Source organism: Ruditapes philippinarum, unplaced genomic scaffold (assembly GCF_026571515.1).
Source record: "Ruditapes philippinarum isolate M1 unplaced genomic scaffold, ASM2657151v2 ctg589_1_1_1_1, whole genome shotgun sequence".
NCBI lineage: Eukaryota > Metazoa > Mollusca > Bivalvia > Venerida > Veneridae > Ruditapes > Ruditapes philippinarum.
In genome coordinates, this window is record NW_026866516.1 from 95950 (window position 1) to 114840 (window position 18891).

The 18891-nt window shown below is 32.7% G+C and overlaps 1 protein-coding gene across 1 annotated transcript in view; it reads left to right on the top strand.

Moving 5' to 3' along the window:
* The window catches only part of LOC132732727 (uncharacterized), a 101483-nt gene that overhangs the window by 43098 nt on the left and 39494 nt on the right, over nucleotides 1-18891 (top strand). Inside the window, exons 6-12 of the mRNA XM_060719208.1 lie at nucleotides 6375-6518; nucleotides 9643-9758; nucleotides 10014-10173; nucleotides 10486-10604; nucleotides 16171-16306; nucleotides 17590-17726; nucleotides 17999-18164. Of these exons, the coding sequence (XP_060575191.1) occupies nucleotides 6375-6518; nucleotides 9643-9758; nucleotides 10014-10173; nucleotides 10486-10604; nucleotides 16171-16306; nucleotides 17590-17726; nucleotides 17999-18164 (978 nt within the window). The remainder of the gene's footprint in view (nucleotides 1-6374; nucleotides 6519-9642; nucleotides 9759-10013; nucleotides 10174-10485; nucleotides 10605-16170; nucleotides 16307-17589; nucleotides 17727-17998; nucleotides 18165-18891) is intronic.

Here is an 18891-nt window from a genome sequence, read left to right on the forward strand (position 1 = left end):
CGCATACATACTATTGTAATATGAGTAAATGTGCAAAGTGCCATGACATTGTTATTTGTGAAAGCTGAAAATGTCGAATATTTGAATACTATAAATAGTTACACAATCAAGGTAAAACTTTCACCTTAATATACAGTAAATGGACGGTAACTTTTAGAGAAAAAAAGATGCAGCATTTAAGGAGGTTCAAAAGAGGAAAAACAAAAATTTTAAATTCTTACACTGACACACCTTTGGAGAAATATAATCAGATAAAAATTGAAAACCGCATTTGTGTGCTTTTCTCAGATTTTAGTGTAAAGGCGTTTAATTAAGGATCATTTTTTACAATAAAAATAACGCCTACAACAGCGCTGATGTTGGATAGTTGTCCATTTCATATAAAAAATGTGAACTATAAAAGGTCGAAAGATCTTTTGAATCTTGCTTTCATAATTATTATACAAAACACCTACGCACAGCAGATTTTAAATCTTGTTACGAATTCCACGTTGAAGACACATATACTACATGGACATTACGCTTGAAATAGAGGATATTGAATGAGTGTAGTTTAATATTAAATTTATTGAACGAGTTGAATAAAATCATATTATGCGAGCCTCTGGTGAGCATTATATTGTTTCATTCAACGAGTTCAATAAATTTAGTATTAAATCTACAAGAATATAATATTCTATTTATCACATATATAAAATAAGAACAGTAAACTGTTAAAATGAGTAATTTTTCAATGACGCGCCCATAGTGAAACGCTAACATTAGCGCGCTTTAACGCTATGTTTCTATACAGCGCAAATGACGTCACGTCAGTGTTATTACACTAGTGTAATATCGTTTTTATTAAATGGCTTTATTACACTCCTGCGCCGCGTTTTATGTGATAATAAGATTTATCAAAGGTTAACATCATCTTGGAATAGATTTGGTTTACATTGGTTTAAAGTGATACATTGGGTTGCGCAAACACTTTCTGAAAGTCACAAATAATGATAACTAACAAAATTGTTTTCTACTTAGAACCCGCTTTCAATGTTGGTGCAATATTAATGTCTAGCGGTTTGATATACAACAATTGATATCGGTCTTCATGTAAATATCATATTGTATGTAAAAAAAGAAGAAATGCAAAATGATTGAGAATTTTCCCTGTGAGAAATCAATCACATTGAAAAGTTTGGCTTTTTTAACTTAATCAATATTTAATTTTAATTACTCGCTGTTTATATAAAAAAATCTTCATTTCCTATCATCAAGAATGTGTGTACAATTAAAATGAAATTTTCCATTACATAAACATATTGCTCACCCGAATAAAAAAATTCCAACTTATCTTATAACATCATTGCTATCTTTGGATAACAAAAAAGTAAATATTTTAATGAGATGATAATAAGTTCTCTAGTGCTAAACTTTAGTATAAAAGTAGCTGATGGCAAAGAGTACATTGTACAACGAATAGTATAATAATCAAAAGCGAGCTTTACGCAATGATTAAATGACTTAGCATCACATATGTGCGCTAAAAACCTTGAGAAAGTCCGTCTTGTCTGATTGTAAAAAGTGAAGTTTAAGCGGAAGCGTGGCAACACGAAAATTCTATAAGGTCAGTACTACGTAATTGTCGTTTTATACTTTGACCGGACGGTTACGCTTAAGTCAATGCCGAAAGGAAAGCTTACCAATAAATATGCCAGAACTTGGATACATTGATTTTCATTTGTATAAAGACATTGCTGATACGCTCTTATTTTTTTCTTATAATGCTTTGAGCAGAAATAAAAAATGCCCCAATTAAATTATACACACAGCTATATGTTTGCTATCTGTAGAAAACTATATTGTAAGTACAACGATAACAGAACACATAGAATGAAAGACACTTATAGAATGTATGTGGGGGCATGCATGATTCCATCGCCATTAAAAAAAATGCTGAACATTTTGTTCCGGGTCATTTTATTCTGTTTAATATGCACAATATCCATAATGATATTAAATTACTTAGACATTCTTTATTACACAAATTAAGAAACGGCCAAATGAACATAATATTGTTGTTGTCATTTTGTTAATAACAATTCGTCGCATATAGCTTACTACATTATTAATCGAACAACATCAATGATAATCCCTGTATTTGAGCATGAATATTAACCTAAAACTTTAGCACTCGGTCGCCATCTAGACAAAATGTCATGAGATTGATTTTAAATTGGTAGTTGTTGGGCGCAGACGGTTGAAGATTGGACCACGGGATTTTTGTCCAATATCTATTTTTATTATAAATGATTTCTTAAACAATTGTAAAAAGCGATTAATTTTGTTTTATTTTCTATTTTATTTAAAAAGTAAAGAAACACTATTATAGGACACTTTGAACTGTTGTGGCTAACAAAAGTCTAGATACGTCTGTATTGCAGAAAACTTTGCAACTTTGCTGTTTTGTCTCGATATTCTTCTCAATCAGACTCTTGTACAGTCCATTGTATGTATACAGAGAGATGAATACATTTGCAACAAAACAAAGAAAGTCAAAATTAGCCCATAGTTATTAAGTTGATATATGTGAATATTTTATGTACATGCATTTAATTGAGTACTCACAATGAATGGTGTTTTTCTGCAATTAATCATGCGCCTTATATTGATTATTTTTTTAAAATATAAAATACTTTTACCGTCTAGTTTTGATTTTATTAAACTTTGAAAACATCAGGTACCATATTTGTTATCTCATTCCTATATTAATAAGGTAATTAAAATTAAACATTTTTCTTCCCAAAAGGGATATAAAGGATACATAAATTGTCTTAAAAGAAAAAAAGTAAAGAAAAAAGTCGACCTTCTGGTCGTTGATACCCAACCCTAAGTTTTAATGTGTCTAACAGTAGTTCTATCCTATTTAAATACTTTTAAAATCGGAGTAAATAAATTAGGATGGATATACCTTAAGCTTGCAGAATGAAATTGTCTTATCGCAAAAGCTAGTATTGCAAGCATTGAACGCACGGTTAGTCACATCGTCACAAGATCCTATGATAATATAGACAATATTAATATTGCGCTGGTATTTGAGATTAAAAACAACAGATATAAACAAAACATATACTTCGGGTAAATGGTGACTGTAAAGGTAGATGACCCATTGTGAAATTTATTGCATGCTAACCAGTAAGATACTGGATTTTATCCGTGTGATAAAATGCGTGTATCCTATAACACCAACAAATTTCGGCTGATATAGATCTACCGTATCAATTTGGTTTTATCTTTCCGCAAATTAATTAATTTACATCAAAGGTAATTGTTGCGTATTGTTCTTAATTGCATATTTCTTATTCAATTGTCATTTTTCTCTAATATTGGTGAAAGTGACAACTAACTTTAGTTTCTTTTCGAAGCGTTCGCGAAGCAGTTGTAAACCTGACGTCACCTTCTTCACGTGTGCCTTTTTTCCTGCGCCAGAATCGCAACAGTCGAAAATTGATATCATCATACGTATAAAAAAACAATAGAAAGAAAAATGTTCATGTTTTCGTGAACATTTTATATATTACACAGTGAAGAAAGAAAATATCCACATTTTGCAATATATTGCATTTTCTCAGTGTGATATATATACTATTAGCATCTACACTAAGACAAACATATATTCTATATATCAATGAATCATGGGCAAATAACCTCTGTAAGGGTCATTACCATGTACTCTAGAATGATAAAACATCTCCGCTGGAATATCGTCTATGAAATTAATATTTATATATAGAATATAGGTATTTAGAGTTTGACACATGAAAAATATATTGACTGAGGTGAAACATTTTAGATATTACCTGAGACAGAAAGGTATGCCTTGTATATCATCAATCTGATCATTTGTAATGCTTTTCAGCCGTTACATAACTACGCCAGCTAAAAGCATTGATTTGAAACTAATAATTAAATTTTTAAGGGCATTTGTATAATTTGACGTACTCTTTATTAACCTGAAGTTAAACATCAAATAATTGAACAGTTCGATTGACTATATGTATGTAGGTCTGTATTTATAAGATGGCCTTTTCCCATTCAGTTTGATTTTTACTTAGTTCTTCTTATATAAATGGCTTAAACTTACGTTATGACCAGTTGCTTAACATAAGTATCCATGGTTAAAACAAAGTGATATGGTAAACCTTTTCCTGATAGTTGCTTGTAATTTTTATTCGAAATCTATAGTAACTTAGCATGAACATTTTCGTCTTATTAGCTAAGATGAAGAACAAAGTTCTAGCAAGCTATGGAAATGTGACTCTTATTTAAGTTTCCCTCTTTGCATTTTGGAATTTGCACTTTAGCATAAAAAAAAAAAACGTAAATTCTATGTATAACTAAAGTTTAACGGTACTGTACGAAAGTGTTGATATTTCTAGAGCTAGATTAAGATATACATGTAGATTATATTTGTCCTTTCATCTCTCCTTATATAACTGATTTTTGGCAGTATCGTAGATTAAGTTAAGAACTAATTGCTGCGTACTGTTTGGACATGATTCTGGTGAAAATATTACTCTGGCGTCAGTGCACTTGAAAGTTGATACAATTTACATGTTAGCACAGTTTAAATCTCAAATTTCTAAAATAGTATTGATATTTTACAGTATCTAAATAAATGTTTTATTACAATTTTATGAAAGCAGAATGTACCTTAAATAGAAGAATGTTTTACAAGTACCTATTGATTTCCATACATTAGCATTGTAAATCATAATAAAGAAAATGATGTTGCCATGAATAACTATTGCTTCCATTTCACCGATTTATATCTCTTTCATGCACTTGCAGTTACTTACAATTTACAGATAAAGTCATTAAAACAAATTTAAGCTTCAACAAAATGCAATGCCTTTGTGTTTCTATTTAATTGGAATTTAAAAAATAATATGATTAAGTATTTTCTTTTCAATTTGCTGTATTAATCTTAATACATAATCATCTTGAAAAAAAATTGATCTTTTGACTATCCGTATAAACATAATTCCCTTTCTAATCAGTTAAACTTTACATATTACTACATGAGGTGTTGAATTCATTACGAAACAGTTTTAAAACATGGCTAATTATTTACTTGCATGTGTTTCAATGCAACAGATGCTCAATCTGGGATCCATTGCAAAAGTAAATATTCTACAAATTTTTACCAGCTTTCTAAAGACAGGTTTATGCATGACTGCTCAAGTTTGCTCCATTCGTCTTTGAGAGCCTTTTTAAGACAGAACATGGTTGCGTTTTTACAGCCTACATTTCAGTGAAACTCAGATAATAAAGTCCATGGAAGCTTTATTTGAGCAGGTGTTCTGCAATTTGCGTTTGTTGAGAAAGTACATGGTCATTTAAGCGGTATTACTAGACCGAGTTTGTCTATGTAATATTTTGCATTGACCAGTTTTAACTCTTTATTGATAAAAATAAGAGGTGTCATGCCGTAGTAACTAACCCCGCCCCGATCCATTAACCCAGGTGCAAATGCATCTTGTTTTACAAACCTAAGTTTATTCAGGTCTGTCTCATTAGTTTGAACTTAGCAAGCCCGACGTCGACCGTAAATACCTACCATATGAAACTTAGCCTCATCTGTGGTTATAACGTTTTTACATCTTTTACAGTAAAAAGGGAGATATAGACGCCATGATCGAGCACGGTGTTTCAAAATTTGGGCTTCACTAAGGCTTTGAACTCGGCATATTTCCATTTGCCTTTAGAGTTTTTTGCTTTTGCTCTTTTGTATTTGAAAGTGCCTAGAGCTGCCAATTTTCTCTTTGTAGAAGTATTCATCAACGAAATCATATTATATTTTACGTCTGACGACAGCAGTAGCTGCTGCGCGACGTTTGATAGAAAAACACTTTACTTGTTTTACTTATGTTAATTTACCGAATTGCACGCGACGCACAGAATCAGCAGAAACCTTATGTCCTATGTGTTCGACTTGTTTAACACTGTTTCCATAGACCATTTTTTTGCTTCAAAAATCCTTAAATAATACCTCAACTAAATCATTTATTTTTAGTCTTACCATATTGAATGTTCAATTCAAATGAGATGCCAAGTTTGGATCGGATCTGTATTGAAACAGGAGACCATATCGTTCCTGGTGGCTTCTTTAATAGAGCAGTGAACTGATTGAATGATTTCCATAGACGAAGGAACTAAAATGGCTCCAATTAAGGGCTAGCAAATTTAATATTCGTAATTTTGATGTACTTCCGGCAAAGTATTAAGCTATCACCTCGCCTAAATCGATATTAGATTTAAATGGTACATTTTCTTAGAAATTATTGATAAATGCCTGTGTTTTTATTAACAACATTGAAATGCATTTTTTTAAGTTCAAGACAGTAAACAGAGTGACAGCAGTGACAGCAGTGGGTCCACTTTGTTAATAGATGTGATCGCAGTTGTGATCGTAGTAGTTTTAATCGTAATTGCAGTGCCGATTGTCGTCATTGCAGTATTCAAGTATTTGGATAACAGTAAGTGAAATAAATTCTTTATAACATTTTTCATTTATTCATTTTTGTTTCCTTCTACTTTCTACTTTTTTTTCCTTTTTCTTTCCTTTTTATATGCCCGAAAGAATTTCGGGCATAATATGTTATACCCACTGGCGTCCGTCCGTCCGTCTGTCCGTCCGTCCGTCCGTTAGCAATTTGGTTTCCGGAGCATAAGTTAAGTTCTATTTGGCCCACAATATTCAAACTTCATAGGATGATTGTCTATATTAGTTTGAAGACCCCTATTGATTTTGGGGTCATAAGGTCAAAGGTCACTATCACCTTAAAACTGACAACAGTTTCCGGAGCATAACTTAAGTTCCGTTTGGCCCACAGTGTTCAAACTTCATAGGATGATTGTCCATATTAGGTAGAAGACACTTATTGATTTTGGGATCACAAGGTCAAAGGTCAAGGTCATTATTACTTTAAAACTGAAAACAGTTTCCGGAGCATAACTTAAGTTCCATGTGGCCTACAATATTCAAACTTCATAGGATGATTGCCATATTGGTTAAAAGACCCCTAATGATTTTGGGGTCACAAGGTCAAAGGTCAAGTTCACTATTACCTTAAAACTGAAAACAGTTTCCGGAACATAACTTAAGTTCCATTTGGCCCACAGTGTTCACACTTCATTGGATGATTGTCCATATTGGGTAGAAGACCCCTATTGATTTTGGGGTCACAAGGTCAAAGGTCACTATTACTTTAAAACTGAAAACAGTTTCCGGAGCAATACTTAAGGTCTATTTGGCCCACAATATTCAAACTTGATAGGATGATTGTCCGTATTAGGTAGAAAACCCCTTTTGATTTTGGGGTCACAAGGTCAAAGGTCGAGGTCACTATCACTTTAAAACTGAAAACAGTTTCCAGAATATAACTTTATTTCTATTTGACCCATAGTGCTCAAACTTCATAGGATGATTGTCCATATTGGGTAGAACACCCCTATTGATTTTGGGGTCACAGGGTCAAAGTTAAAGGTCGCTATTACCCCAAAACTGAAAACAGTTTCCAGAGCATTTGGCCCACAATATTCAAATTTTATAGGAGGATTGCTATTTGAAGAAGGTAATACTTTATTCAATTTATGTAATGACTTACTAATGCTTCATCCTTACTAAAAAAAAAAACTTTCGGACATATTATGCTCCGCCTAGCCTAGCCTGCTCTTGTTTCTCCTTTTCCTTTCTTTCATTCCTTTTCCTTTTTCCAAAACGTACCGAAACATGTGTACTATATACGTATTCACTTACAGAAATTGTTGAAATTGTCTTGCACAATGTAAAAATTATCGATGTATTTCTTGATTCATGTTCTTTCAATTATTTGTTTTACTCGTTGATTTATTCCTACTTGAATACCGCGAAATCAACCCGTTTGTTTCCTGCTTCCAAAATCGGTGCTTTGACAGCTCTCTCTATGATGCACACGCTTTATATCTCGCCAACACCATCTTAACATTCCGTAATGGTGTTAGAGTACATCCATTACTTTACTTTGAGCCTTACCCGCATTATATTTTATTTTCATTGAAGGATTGAACTTTGTACTTATTATATTATGTAAACATCATAATATATTTACAAGCGCTGCTTGTTTAATTAGAGTTGAGTGGGTTTCTTTCATATTCGCTCAAAATGACTCCATCATTCAACTGTATATTTTATTTTTTAACCTTTACCGTCATATAAACGTGTTTTGACGGCTTTTTGTCCTCCCCCCTTTTTCTGAGGCCTCAAACATTATGAAACAATGCCCTTTTTAGGCCCCAAACACCGTTTTTCGTTTAAAAAACGTTGTTAAAAAGGTGACCACTTTTTCGGCGCATCAAAATGGTACATCAGGGGGTTGTCAGAAGGGGGATGTCTCAGGAAAATTTTGGACATGTGACAGGCTAAAAATGGCCTCAGGTCGATCTTAGGGTAACTAGTAACCTACGCTGAAAAGCCTTTTAGTCTATCTCAATTCATTGAGAAGTTGCAGCACTTGGAAATCAGATTTGATGGAAAAAAAACAATGCAAAATAGTGATTTTTAGCAATTTTGAGACGTCCCCCGTTGCCATGGTAACAGGAAATTTTCGATGGAGAATGCTGTTACAGAGGTTATGGTCTAGTCAACATTTGTGCCAAGTTTCATTAGTATTGAAACATTTTTCATAGTTTCATAGCAGTTTGAACTTGTGACAGGAGGCTTTCCAATGAAAACGGCCATTTTTTTCATGGAGTAAAAGGTTAAGATCCACTGCATTCATTCAACACTGAACCGATAAACGTTACTTGCAAGTAATGTCTATGTGAGTAAAAATAACACATATTCATTTGTGAATAATTGACAATAAAATGAGACAATATATAAAGAAAAAACTGAAAACAGAAAGATCTTGTGAACAATGATATGTGAATTCTTTATGTGGGATACGTTCTTAATTAGTACGTACCGGATATGACGACTTACAAAAAAGCCCATAATACGCAAATAAATGCTTCGTCGCATATTGACAGGAGATACAAATCGGAGAAGACAAATAACATTTTAAAAAGACTAAAATTAGCAAGCATGAAATTCATGTAATTATACATGTACTAAAAAGGAACGATTTTTCTTCAAAAATTTACTAGTATAACGAATGATATTGAATATCAACAGTGTTTTTAAAAAAGAAGACGTTCTCCCCCAAACCGTAACATGGCACATATAAGGGGCACAATTTAGGGAACCATTAATAAACGGGACCGGGGCAGTAGGGACAGGGCGGAGCTATTCAATTATTTATTATCAAGCACTTTTACATAACTTCGATGAGGCATTGAGGGCAAATCAAAATAAGGAAAATTCTTTGATTTTTTTTTTATAAAACGGATATTTCAACATGATCATATTTACCATAATATTACGTTATGTAAATACGCCATGTGACGTGTCATAGTTATAACACTTGACGGAAGAAGATAGGTGTTACATCGCCATATGCAAAATACATTGAGTGCACTCTTTTTAGTTTGATCAAATAAAGTAACAACGGTTTTAAATTTTAATTAGACATTTAATAGTTAAACAAAAGGAAATTTGTTATTCACGTATCAAAATTTCAGAACATCCGCCACCAAATATTCATAAAATAGAACCGAAGGAAACGGAAGTTAAATTAGGATGGAATGATGCAATCAAATGTTGGTGCAAAATATTTTTATACAAAATCAGTTATAAGGTATGTTTTATTTTATAACGATTTTCATATGAATATTATTACATTTGTGTATATACAAATAATAAATGATATTATAGATAAGTATACTTGTTTACTATATAAAATTTTGCTAAATGGGTACAACAAATTCAAAGCTTCTTAAAAAGCAGGCAACAACAATGCTTTTGTTTACTTTTTGTAGTATCTTAAATCCCATATTTGTATCACATGTTTTATGTGTTTTTGCGTAATGTAATGTACAAGACGGATTTTCAGGAAACCGGAGCAGTATCGGAAAAAGAACAAACCACAAGGAAAACAGAAATCAAATTGTCAGGACTTCAACCAATGACTGATTATATCATAATTGTAGCCCGGAACATGTTATGTATGAGTTCAAAATCAAAAACGCCTGTGCATGTAACTACCCTACCTGGTACGTAGTAAAATTACATCTGCCAATAATATATGATACCTATTTAGTTTAAAACAAAATGAGAATAAATGTTAAGCTGTGTACGATGACAAACAATTATATTTTTACTTTTCCTATACCTTTGATGTTATAGTTTATTTTACCATAAACACCGGGAAATTTGTTTGTCGTTCCAAAATACATTTGATGATTGTAATTGTACAATAAATTATAATTCTTAATCATTATTCGCATAACAGTTCAGAAAAATGTGCACCTTATCGAAGCGTTAGGTAAAACTTATTTTCAGTATATCATTTTATTGACTACCAGGTAAACCAAGTAATTTGCATTGTACTACACGGACAACAGCGGTTGAATTAGTTTGGGAGAAGCCTTATTGTCCTGACAAGAGGCAATTGAAGTACGAAGTGACCTTGAAAGAAGCAAAGGTAATTTTTCAAAGGTATTAAATTCAGACAGTCACATACGAAGATAAGGTCAGTTTTCGCATATTTAAAACATATTTCTATATGACATTATAAAGTTCATATAAAGCATATCTATCTAATTGAAACATTTGATATTCATATCATTTTTATCATTTTTTAAGTGTGGGACTGTATGTACTGTATTGTAAAAATAACATATTGTTTTTTTATTTTTATTTTCTAAATCTTACCATTTGTTATCGCCGTTCCTGGCAGGCGATAAAGACAATTAACAAGATTTGAACAGTTCTACCTGTACACCGCCTGCCTTAAGCCAATCAAAGCGAATAATTCAATATCACATGATAACAAAATGCGTCATGGACTCGCCCAACCGCCAGGTTTAGTCGGGTAACTCATTCAAACAACTGAAAAATACCATTATCAATGTACGAACTCAGTACCAGTCTTAAATAAAACACAGGAAATTGCAATGTATTTGCTACAAGCCATTTCTGATAACAGAATGTAGTCTTAATAAGAGTATTTTTGCTTTCTTTCCAAAAACTGGCACTTTAAGAAAAAACTTTATAAATGCTTTTTTTCCGGGCGAGTTTAATACTATAAGTGTTTTTATTGCATCATCCCCATAGGATAGCAGATCAGTTATAGTCCGTTTCAGGGAAAAAAATCGCAAAACAGTCGAAGGAATATAGAACATAAATTCCATTTATAGAATGTTCTAACCAGAACAAAAAAATATCTCAGAATCTTACAGAGAACGTCTAGACGAAATAGTAGATCAAATCAAAGATTTGTGTTGGCTTTATGTGTTAACCACACATAATAAAGATATTCGGCAAGAAATTAAATATAATTTCTATATTCATGGTTGGTAAGGTATATGTAATGAGCGTATTTTTTTCGCGAAGCTTCTCAATTGCTGCATTGCAGCAACATTAATTTTGTACTTGTTAACAGTAGTTTTATGTCCGTATAACCAGGCGGAAACGACGGTAAAAAATAGCTATAAATAGCTCGTCACTCTGGCGATTAACGCCACAATATAAATAAGTGGTGATTAATGTAAAGCAAATCAGCACACACTCGGAGATGTATACATATTGTTTTATTTTGATTCGTAAAAATCAAGTAAACAAATATGCTGTTATATTGGTGTTTATTAACTTTGTGAATCGTGATATTATTTTCATGAAATTGCAGGCTCAGTTCCCTTAGCTTTATTTGCAATAGTAAAAGCCGGATTTCTAATATCGTTGTGGTCTACATTGATGTCAATAGTATTATTTTTCATTTTCCTACAAGAAGAACGTTCATCTGCAAAATTTATGAGTAACCGGATTGGTAATGAAACTGTTGAAAACAATTATCCTATTGATTTTATCCATATAACGTTTATCTATTGCGTTACAAAGTGTACCATATCTGGATGTTGAAAGCTTTCCGATTTTTTGCAATGTTATTACTGTTATCACATGGCAATCTAACTTTTGGCCATTACTTTTCATGGCTTAACAAATCTGAGCCGGCAACATTTCAAAATTTTGCTGTTTATTGGTGTTCGTTTTCTTTATTTTGAGGGGAAGTAACTCATGTTTACTAAATTGTTTGTTCGTTTCTGTCTATCTTAGGTATAACATACTATTTTTGTTGTATATAAAACAGTATGGATTTTTCTAGTTTGTTCAGTTAGTACATACCTACAAGTTATCTGCTACAGGAATCTTCTAATCACTATTTGAAGCTTATTATTATTTTCTATGTGCTTGTATTTGAATTGTTAATAAAATAACCTTTGGTTAAAATGAAAGGTAGAACATTAAAGCTTTGCAAATAGGTGTTCATGTCCATATATTGAAACAGAGACAGTATAAATTCTGAAGTTATATATTTTAACACTTGATATATATGCAGTTAGTTTTTTTTTATTTCTCTTTATTGTACAATGCAAACAATAAAAGTCATGAAATAATACAATAATACAATACCATGAAGTTGATGTAATAACAATGTTCTGAGATGATACACACAAATTCGTACAAATGAATTTTCTTATTATATTTTTTTTTAAAAAGGCAAAGTTCAATGAAAATGAAAGTACCTAACATTATTAACTGTAAGAATATTGTGACACTTATTGTTGTTGTAACTTAACTCTTTAATAATTGAACGTTTGTGCAGAGTAAACTTTGCCTTTCTCAACTCAATCTTTATTATATAGACTATTTGAGCTTTTTTTTTTTTACTTTTGTACTATACATGATAGTTTTCTTTCTACTAGATTTTGAATTCCATCCATGTACCAATGTTTATAGGATTTCTGTTTATTTAATAGAAACTGGGAATTTTTAATGTTTTGTGCATACATGTATATCGTAGTATATGGATATGATGAGACTTATAATATTTCTGTATATAAAGAGTCACAGTAATGACATTATAATTGAAGGGATGAGACTTTCATTTAGAGTTCTTAATGCATGTATTGATTAGTATACAGGTTAAAGGTTTATACCCAGTGTTAGCTGGTAAATAATAGTATCTATAATAGAGTAAAAGGAATATTGTAAAGGGTGACTTAGCCTGGATGTTGTGGTTTATTTTCTGAAATTGTGAGATTTGGCAGGTTACATAATGACCTATCCAGAATTGAGGTTAAATAAGTTTTCATTAAGTACTAGTGATGACAAGGTCCATTGAGCAATTCCACCAGACTTTTGCATGCCATGGCAATATAGATATAGATATTTATTCAACACTCTCTGTGCTTGTAGGTCAGTACTGGTCCTTTAAGGTAGTACAATGTCTTTAAACTTTTTGATCAAGCAATATAATTTATAAAGTCTCAAAAATATTATATTCTGTAATTGTTATTTTAATTTTTCTAACAAATGCATAGTTTGAAAAGGACAGCTCCTGTCTTATCTTTTTGTAATGAAGGGACACCGGTCTCAACTCGGGCAATCCGACTACAGACTTTTGTTTCTTGCACTTGAATTAATTTGTGCACTAGATTTTATATTGGATGATTTGTGCCACATGAAAACCGACAAAGTACAATTGGAAAAAGTAACCGGACGCCAGATGAAAACATGAAAATACCACAAAGTGGTTTGTTTGTTGTATTTTCATTTTTTCGCCCGGTTCCCCCTCATGCAAAATATAACATGGCACAAATCAGCCTCCATAAAATTTTCTTATCAGTTTTTTTACTGTAAAAAGAATGAGATATTGTACCTGTACTAGTACTACATGTACTAGTACAGTAATGTTCTCTTTTAAATTGACCGGATATAAATAATGGGACACTCAATAACTGTCTAAGTCATTTTTAGTATAAAATAATTATACAATAATATAAATTGTTATTTGAATTAAGACTATGAGCATGTAAGTTTTTGTTTTTTCTTATTTATATTAATTAAGAATTATTCTGCCTGTTAATTGAAATATTTAAAAATATCTTTCACAGTTTAGAACTGTTCACTATTTAGGGGGGAAATTGTGTAAGCGGCCAGATAACTCAATCGCTACAGCCGCGGTACATTATTCTGTGGCTCACAGGTTGAGATCAGGTCAAACTGCACGGTTTTTTTCATCCTGTGACTGCATATAATCAAGAGTTTAATTCACTGTACTCAGTAAACTTTAGAAATCCGAGGACAAATATCAAGATAGTGGGGAAATATGTTATAGTTTAGAACTGTTCATTATTAAAGAGATAATGTGTAGCCAGTCGGTTAGATTAGTTGGTCATCTGACAGTCATGGGTTCGAGTCATGGTCAGGCAGTTTTAGTCAGGGTTAAGAAGTGGTTTTTCAACTGACACATGTTGATCACACTATACTGCACATGAAACTTCAAGCATTTGCTATAGGGAATGACATTCTTATATGGTTCAAGTCTTATTGCACGTATTCATTATACCTCATGTACAGACTCAATCAAACCGAGTCTGCAATTCTCTTGTAAATTTGTTGTGATTAATGCTTCCGAGGGATCACTTGTTTCCAGAACTTTATCTTTGGCTGGTACTCATTCTACTACTGCTCCGAGTGCCTACCTATTTTAGGTCCTCTTTTATGTCTAATATATATGTCAATGACATGTCTGCAACCCTAAGCAATAAGCTTAAACTGATGACTCAGGTATCCTTGTATCTGGTAAAATGAATAACTTATGGCATGAGTCTTATTAGTGATTGGTTAATTAGCTCTAAATTATCTTTGCATCTTGGAAAGACAGAGTCTATTCTTTTGGGTTCAAGTGTCAACTTAAACAGGCCTCCAGGTCACATGTTATGGTACTGATATAAAGTACCATCTTCTGTATTTAGGTGTATTTTGGCGTCGCCTTTGATGCTTTGCATCAATGCTTTTCTTTGTAACTTCTTAAACGACTCGTAAACTACCTTTCTGATTGGAATTGTGTGCGTTCTGAAATGCTCATTCTCGCACGATTTTATGTTTTATTTAAGACAACCCACGATCAAATACGGCAATTTAAATGCCTATTTAGTATTACAGAAACTCATGCATGTTGCCTGTTTCACACTAAGTATAAGTGTTTATTAAGTGAAATTTTAAAAATAAAGAACCAATAATGAGGCGACCTGTTTGGGAGCAACCGTGGACTCTTATTTGATAACCTTTCACTTGATAAAAACAAATTTAAAAACTTATTTAGTTTAAACCTCATTTGACCCCACTAGACCGCCCCAAGCATACGTGGGGTGTTCCATAATTAATGTTACTTTTGTGTTTTCGTTTTTGATATAAGTTTTTAAGATCATTTTAACTTGCCCTGTCCCTCAAAGTACTCCCCTCTACCCTTAAGCATGTTTTCAGCCGATCAATCCATTTTTTGAAACAGTTTGTTTTCAGTCGATCAATCCATTTTTGAAACAGTTTTCGTACTCTTCAATAGGTAAACTCATAAGATACTGGTTAATGTCAGAGCCCAGAATATATCTTGATTTGTTTTGGTGAAAGTAACATTAATTTTAATTTTGGAACACCCTTCGTATAAAAAGTTGTTTACAAAATAATGGGTTGAGTTTAGGTAGCACAATTGTCACTTCTGTCAATCAATATATAAAAAATAAAGGTACGTCTGGCGACAGAGTGTTCATTATTTACATCGTGTACTATTGATTTTTTCAATGTTGCAATATTCTGAAAAATATCGGACGTGAATAGTTTTGTAATAAACCTTAGCCCTGCTCTGTATGCCTTTCTTGTTGAGAGTTACATGTTATTCCATGTGAAACATACTGAATAAAAAAACTATTAAATTTCAAAAAGGAGTGATAGCACACACTTAGTGTAACTGTGTGTACTATTTGACAAATGTTAAATTGACAGTTATCATATTTATGTGATTACAATGTTAAGGTTTGTCTATATCATTTCTCTTTTTAATCAACTATATCATTTCTCTTTTTAATCAATTTTACGTCGTCAGAATAAGACACGGCTTCAGTTTACACATGCGCTAGTTCAACTGAATGAAAAATAAAATGTGCCTGTCGATACGATTAAGAAGGCAATTAGAATTTCCTTTTCAGTTTCGGAAAGAATGTTCTAGAACAAAGTGTACAATACCGGAACTTATTCCCGGTAAAAAATATACAGTTCAAGTATGTACCATATACAAAAGCCAGAAGAGTTCACAAGAAGAAATTGAATTTTATTCAAAAGCTGGTAACTATTTTACAATTTATTTGTCTTTTGATAACCCATGGCTTTATGCATTGTCCTTTCAAGTGTTTTGAAAGACTGTAAAGTAGGAAGCGACTGTAAACGAAATAACCAGAAAAGCGTTTTATAAAAGTGAATATATATTTAGTTCAAATAAGATTGTTTTCATATAACAAATTATACTACCAAGGCGAGACCTCAAATCCCATTTCGTTCATTGCCTACATCATAATTGACGACATAAGATGAAACACCAATGTTCCGCATGATAGAAGGATAGATTCTTCACGTGACAGAATCCAATATCCCTATTTGGATTCGAACCCACATAGGTGACAGGCAGGTGAATTGAAGTCATCAATATTTAACGCTCGTACTCGGCGCGTGAACAATTGATAGATTTATGATACTAGTAGTTCAATAAGCTAAGGATAATACCTGTCCCTCGACGTTTATTTTTTCAAAGCTGGATATAATTATAACGGCTTGTTATTACTTATTTTAAAGCAGCATGCCTCCAGAAAGCATGCAATTTTTCATCAAAATTTTGAAAATGTATTTAAAAGTAAAATATTGTGAAGCGAACAAACATAATAATTCAGACATTGCGAACGGCACTGAATTTCGACGAAAATTACCAAAAAAAGTTCAAAATATGCAAAGATAGCCATTACTAGTAACGTAGTCTAAATATCATGGTGGTAAATACTGTAAAATCTGTCACTAATTACACATAACATGAAAACTATTACTTGAATCTTAAATCGATTTACTTTTCTTATAATCTTAGTACATTTTTCTCAAGTTGGATTTTTATTTTTTATATATTTTGGCTTATCTGGAGGCTTGCAGCTTTAAGTAAAACAGGTATATGAATTTCGGGGTTATCTGCCTTTTAAAACATGCATTCCAATTTGACAGTACTCCAAATTAAAGATAAACGCGATTTACAATTCTTGACTAGCCCTAAGGTAATTGCAGAAATAAAAAGTAACGAAGAAGACATAAGCCAATGATAAATTTGCCTTTTTGAAATGCATTTGAATTTCGAGAGTAAATAAACAAATATTCCAAGTTTAGTATTGATAAGTTAAGCAGTTTGAAAGTTGGATCTTGAAACATTGGTTTACTAATCAGAGAACAAAATCTAGGCAAAATAGGGCATAAATTGAAAGAATTATGTTCAAGATTATTTACCATTTTATATGGCATAAGAAGGCCATGGTATAATCTCCTCGTGAATAAATGATGAAATATATAATCTATTTAATTTTTTATCTTAAAAGTTAAAGTGATCCCGAAAGTCAAATATAAACCTGGAAAGAAGATTGTAAACTGCAACATCAAGTGGGCTGTTGTTGAACAGAATTCCAATATCCCCGTTGAAACAGACACGTTCACTTACAAGATTGAATGTCACGATGTATGTATATCAACAGTTACTTTTTATAATTCTGTTTAATATTCTTAATCTTTTTATGAATGAAAGGACTGAGTTCTACATGTAAATGAAAGCAGTCCAAACCGTGATATGTCAAATTTACTAAAACAAATGTTAATGGCTTCCTTGTGTTAATGTAATCATAAATAGTTAATTATCAGTTATATTCCAGTCTCTTCTTGTCGATGTTTGTTAAATAGAGACTGTAAAAAGACAATTATTTGAAATTATTTGACACAATCTTACTGTTACAGTTAAAGAAGAAAGAATTAGTGATTAAAACAGATATCATAAACACGCAAAGTTATGCTATAGAGGGTCTACATCCTAATCAAGACTACTCTGTATATGTTTATGTAATTTGCCAGTCGGAAACGCTTAATCATCCTGGACACCGTACTTTTGTAACACCAAGTGCCGGTATGTATTTCATCATGTTAATACTACTCTCTTACGTTTGCCTTTGCGAATTTTCTTTTCGTATTACTATGTAATATGGTGGCTGATTTCTGTCATTTGTGTTTTCGCTCCGCGACACCGCCAAGCGAATAGTCGAGAATTAACAAATTAAAATGGGGGGGGTGCGGAGCGAAAACACGCTAATAAGCGAGGGCGCAGGGCGAAGTTTAATAAACAATAAAACGGGGGGGACGCGGAGCGACAACATGTTAATTAGCGCACCAGCTAATTAGCGTGTTTTCGCTCCGCTCCCCTGCTATTTTAACTTGTTAATTTTCGACTATTCGCTTGGCGGGTTCGCGGGACGAAAACACGCTTATTAGCGAGGGCGCGCGGCGAAGTTTTATTTATTAAACTTCGCCCCGCGCTCCCGCTAATTATCGTGTTCTGGTCCTGCGACCCCGCCGTTTTATTTCTTAAATCTCGCTCAGCTCCCGCGGGGCGAAGTTTTATTTATTAAAGTTTGTCCCGTGCCCTCGCTTATTAGCGTGTTTTCGCTGCGGACCCCCACTATTTTAACTTGTTTTTTATCGACTTTTCGCTTGGCGGGATCGCGAGACAAAAACACGCGAATTAGCGGGGGCGCGCAGCAAAGATTTATTTATTTATCGCCCCACGACCCCGCTAATAAGTGTGTTTTTGTTTCGCGACCCCGCCGTTTTATTTCTTAAATCTCGCTCCGCGCCCC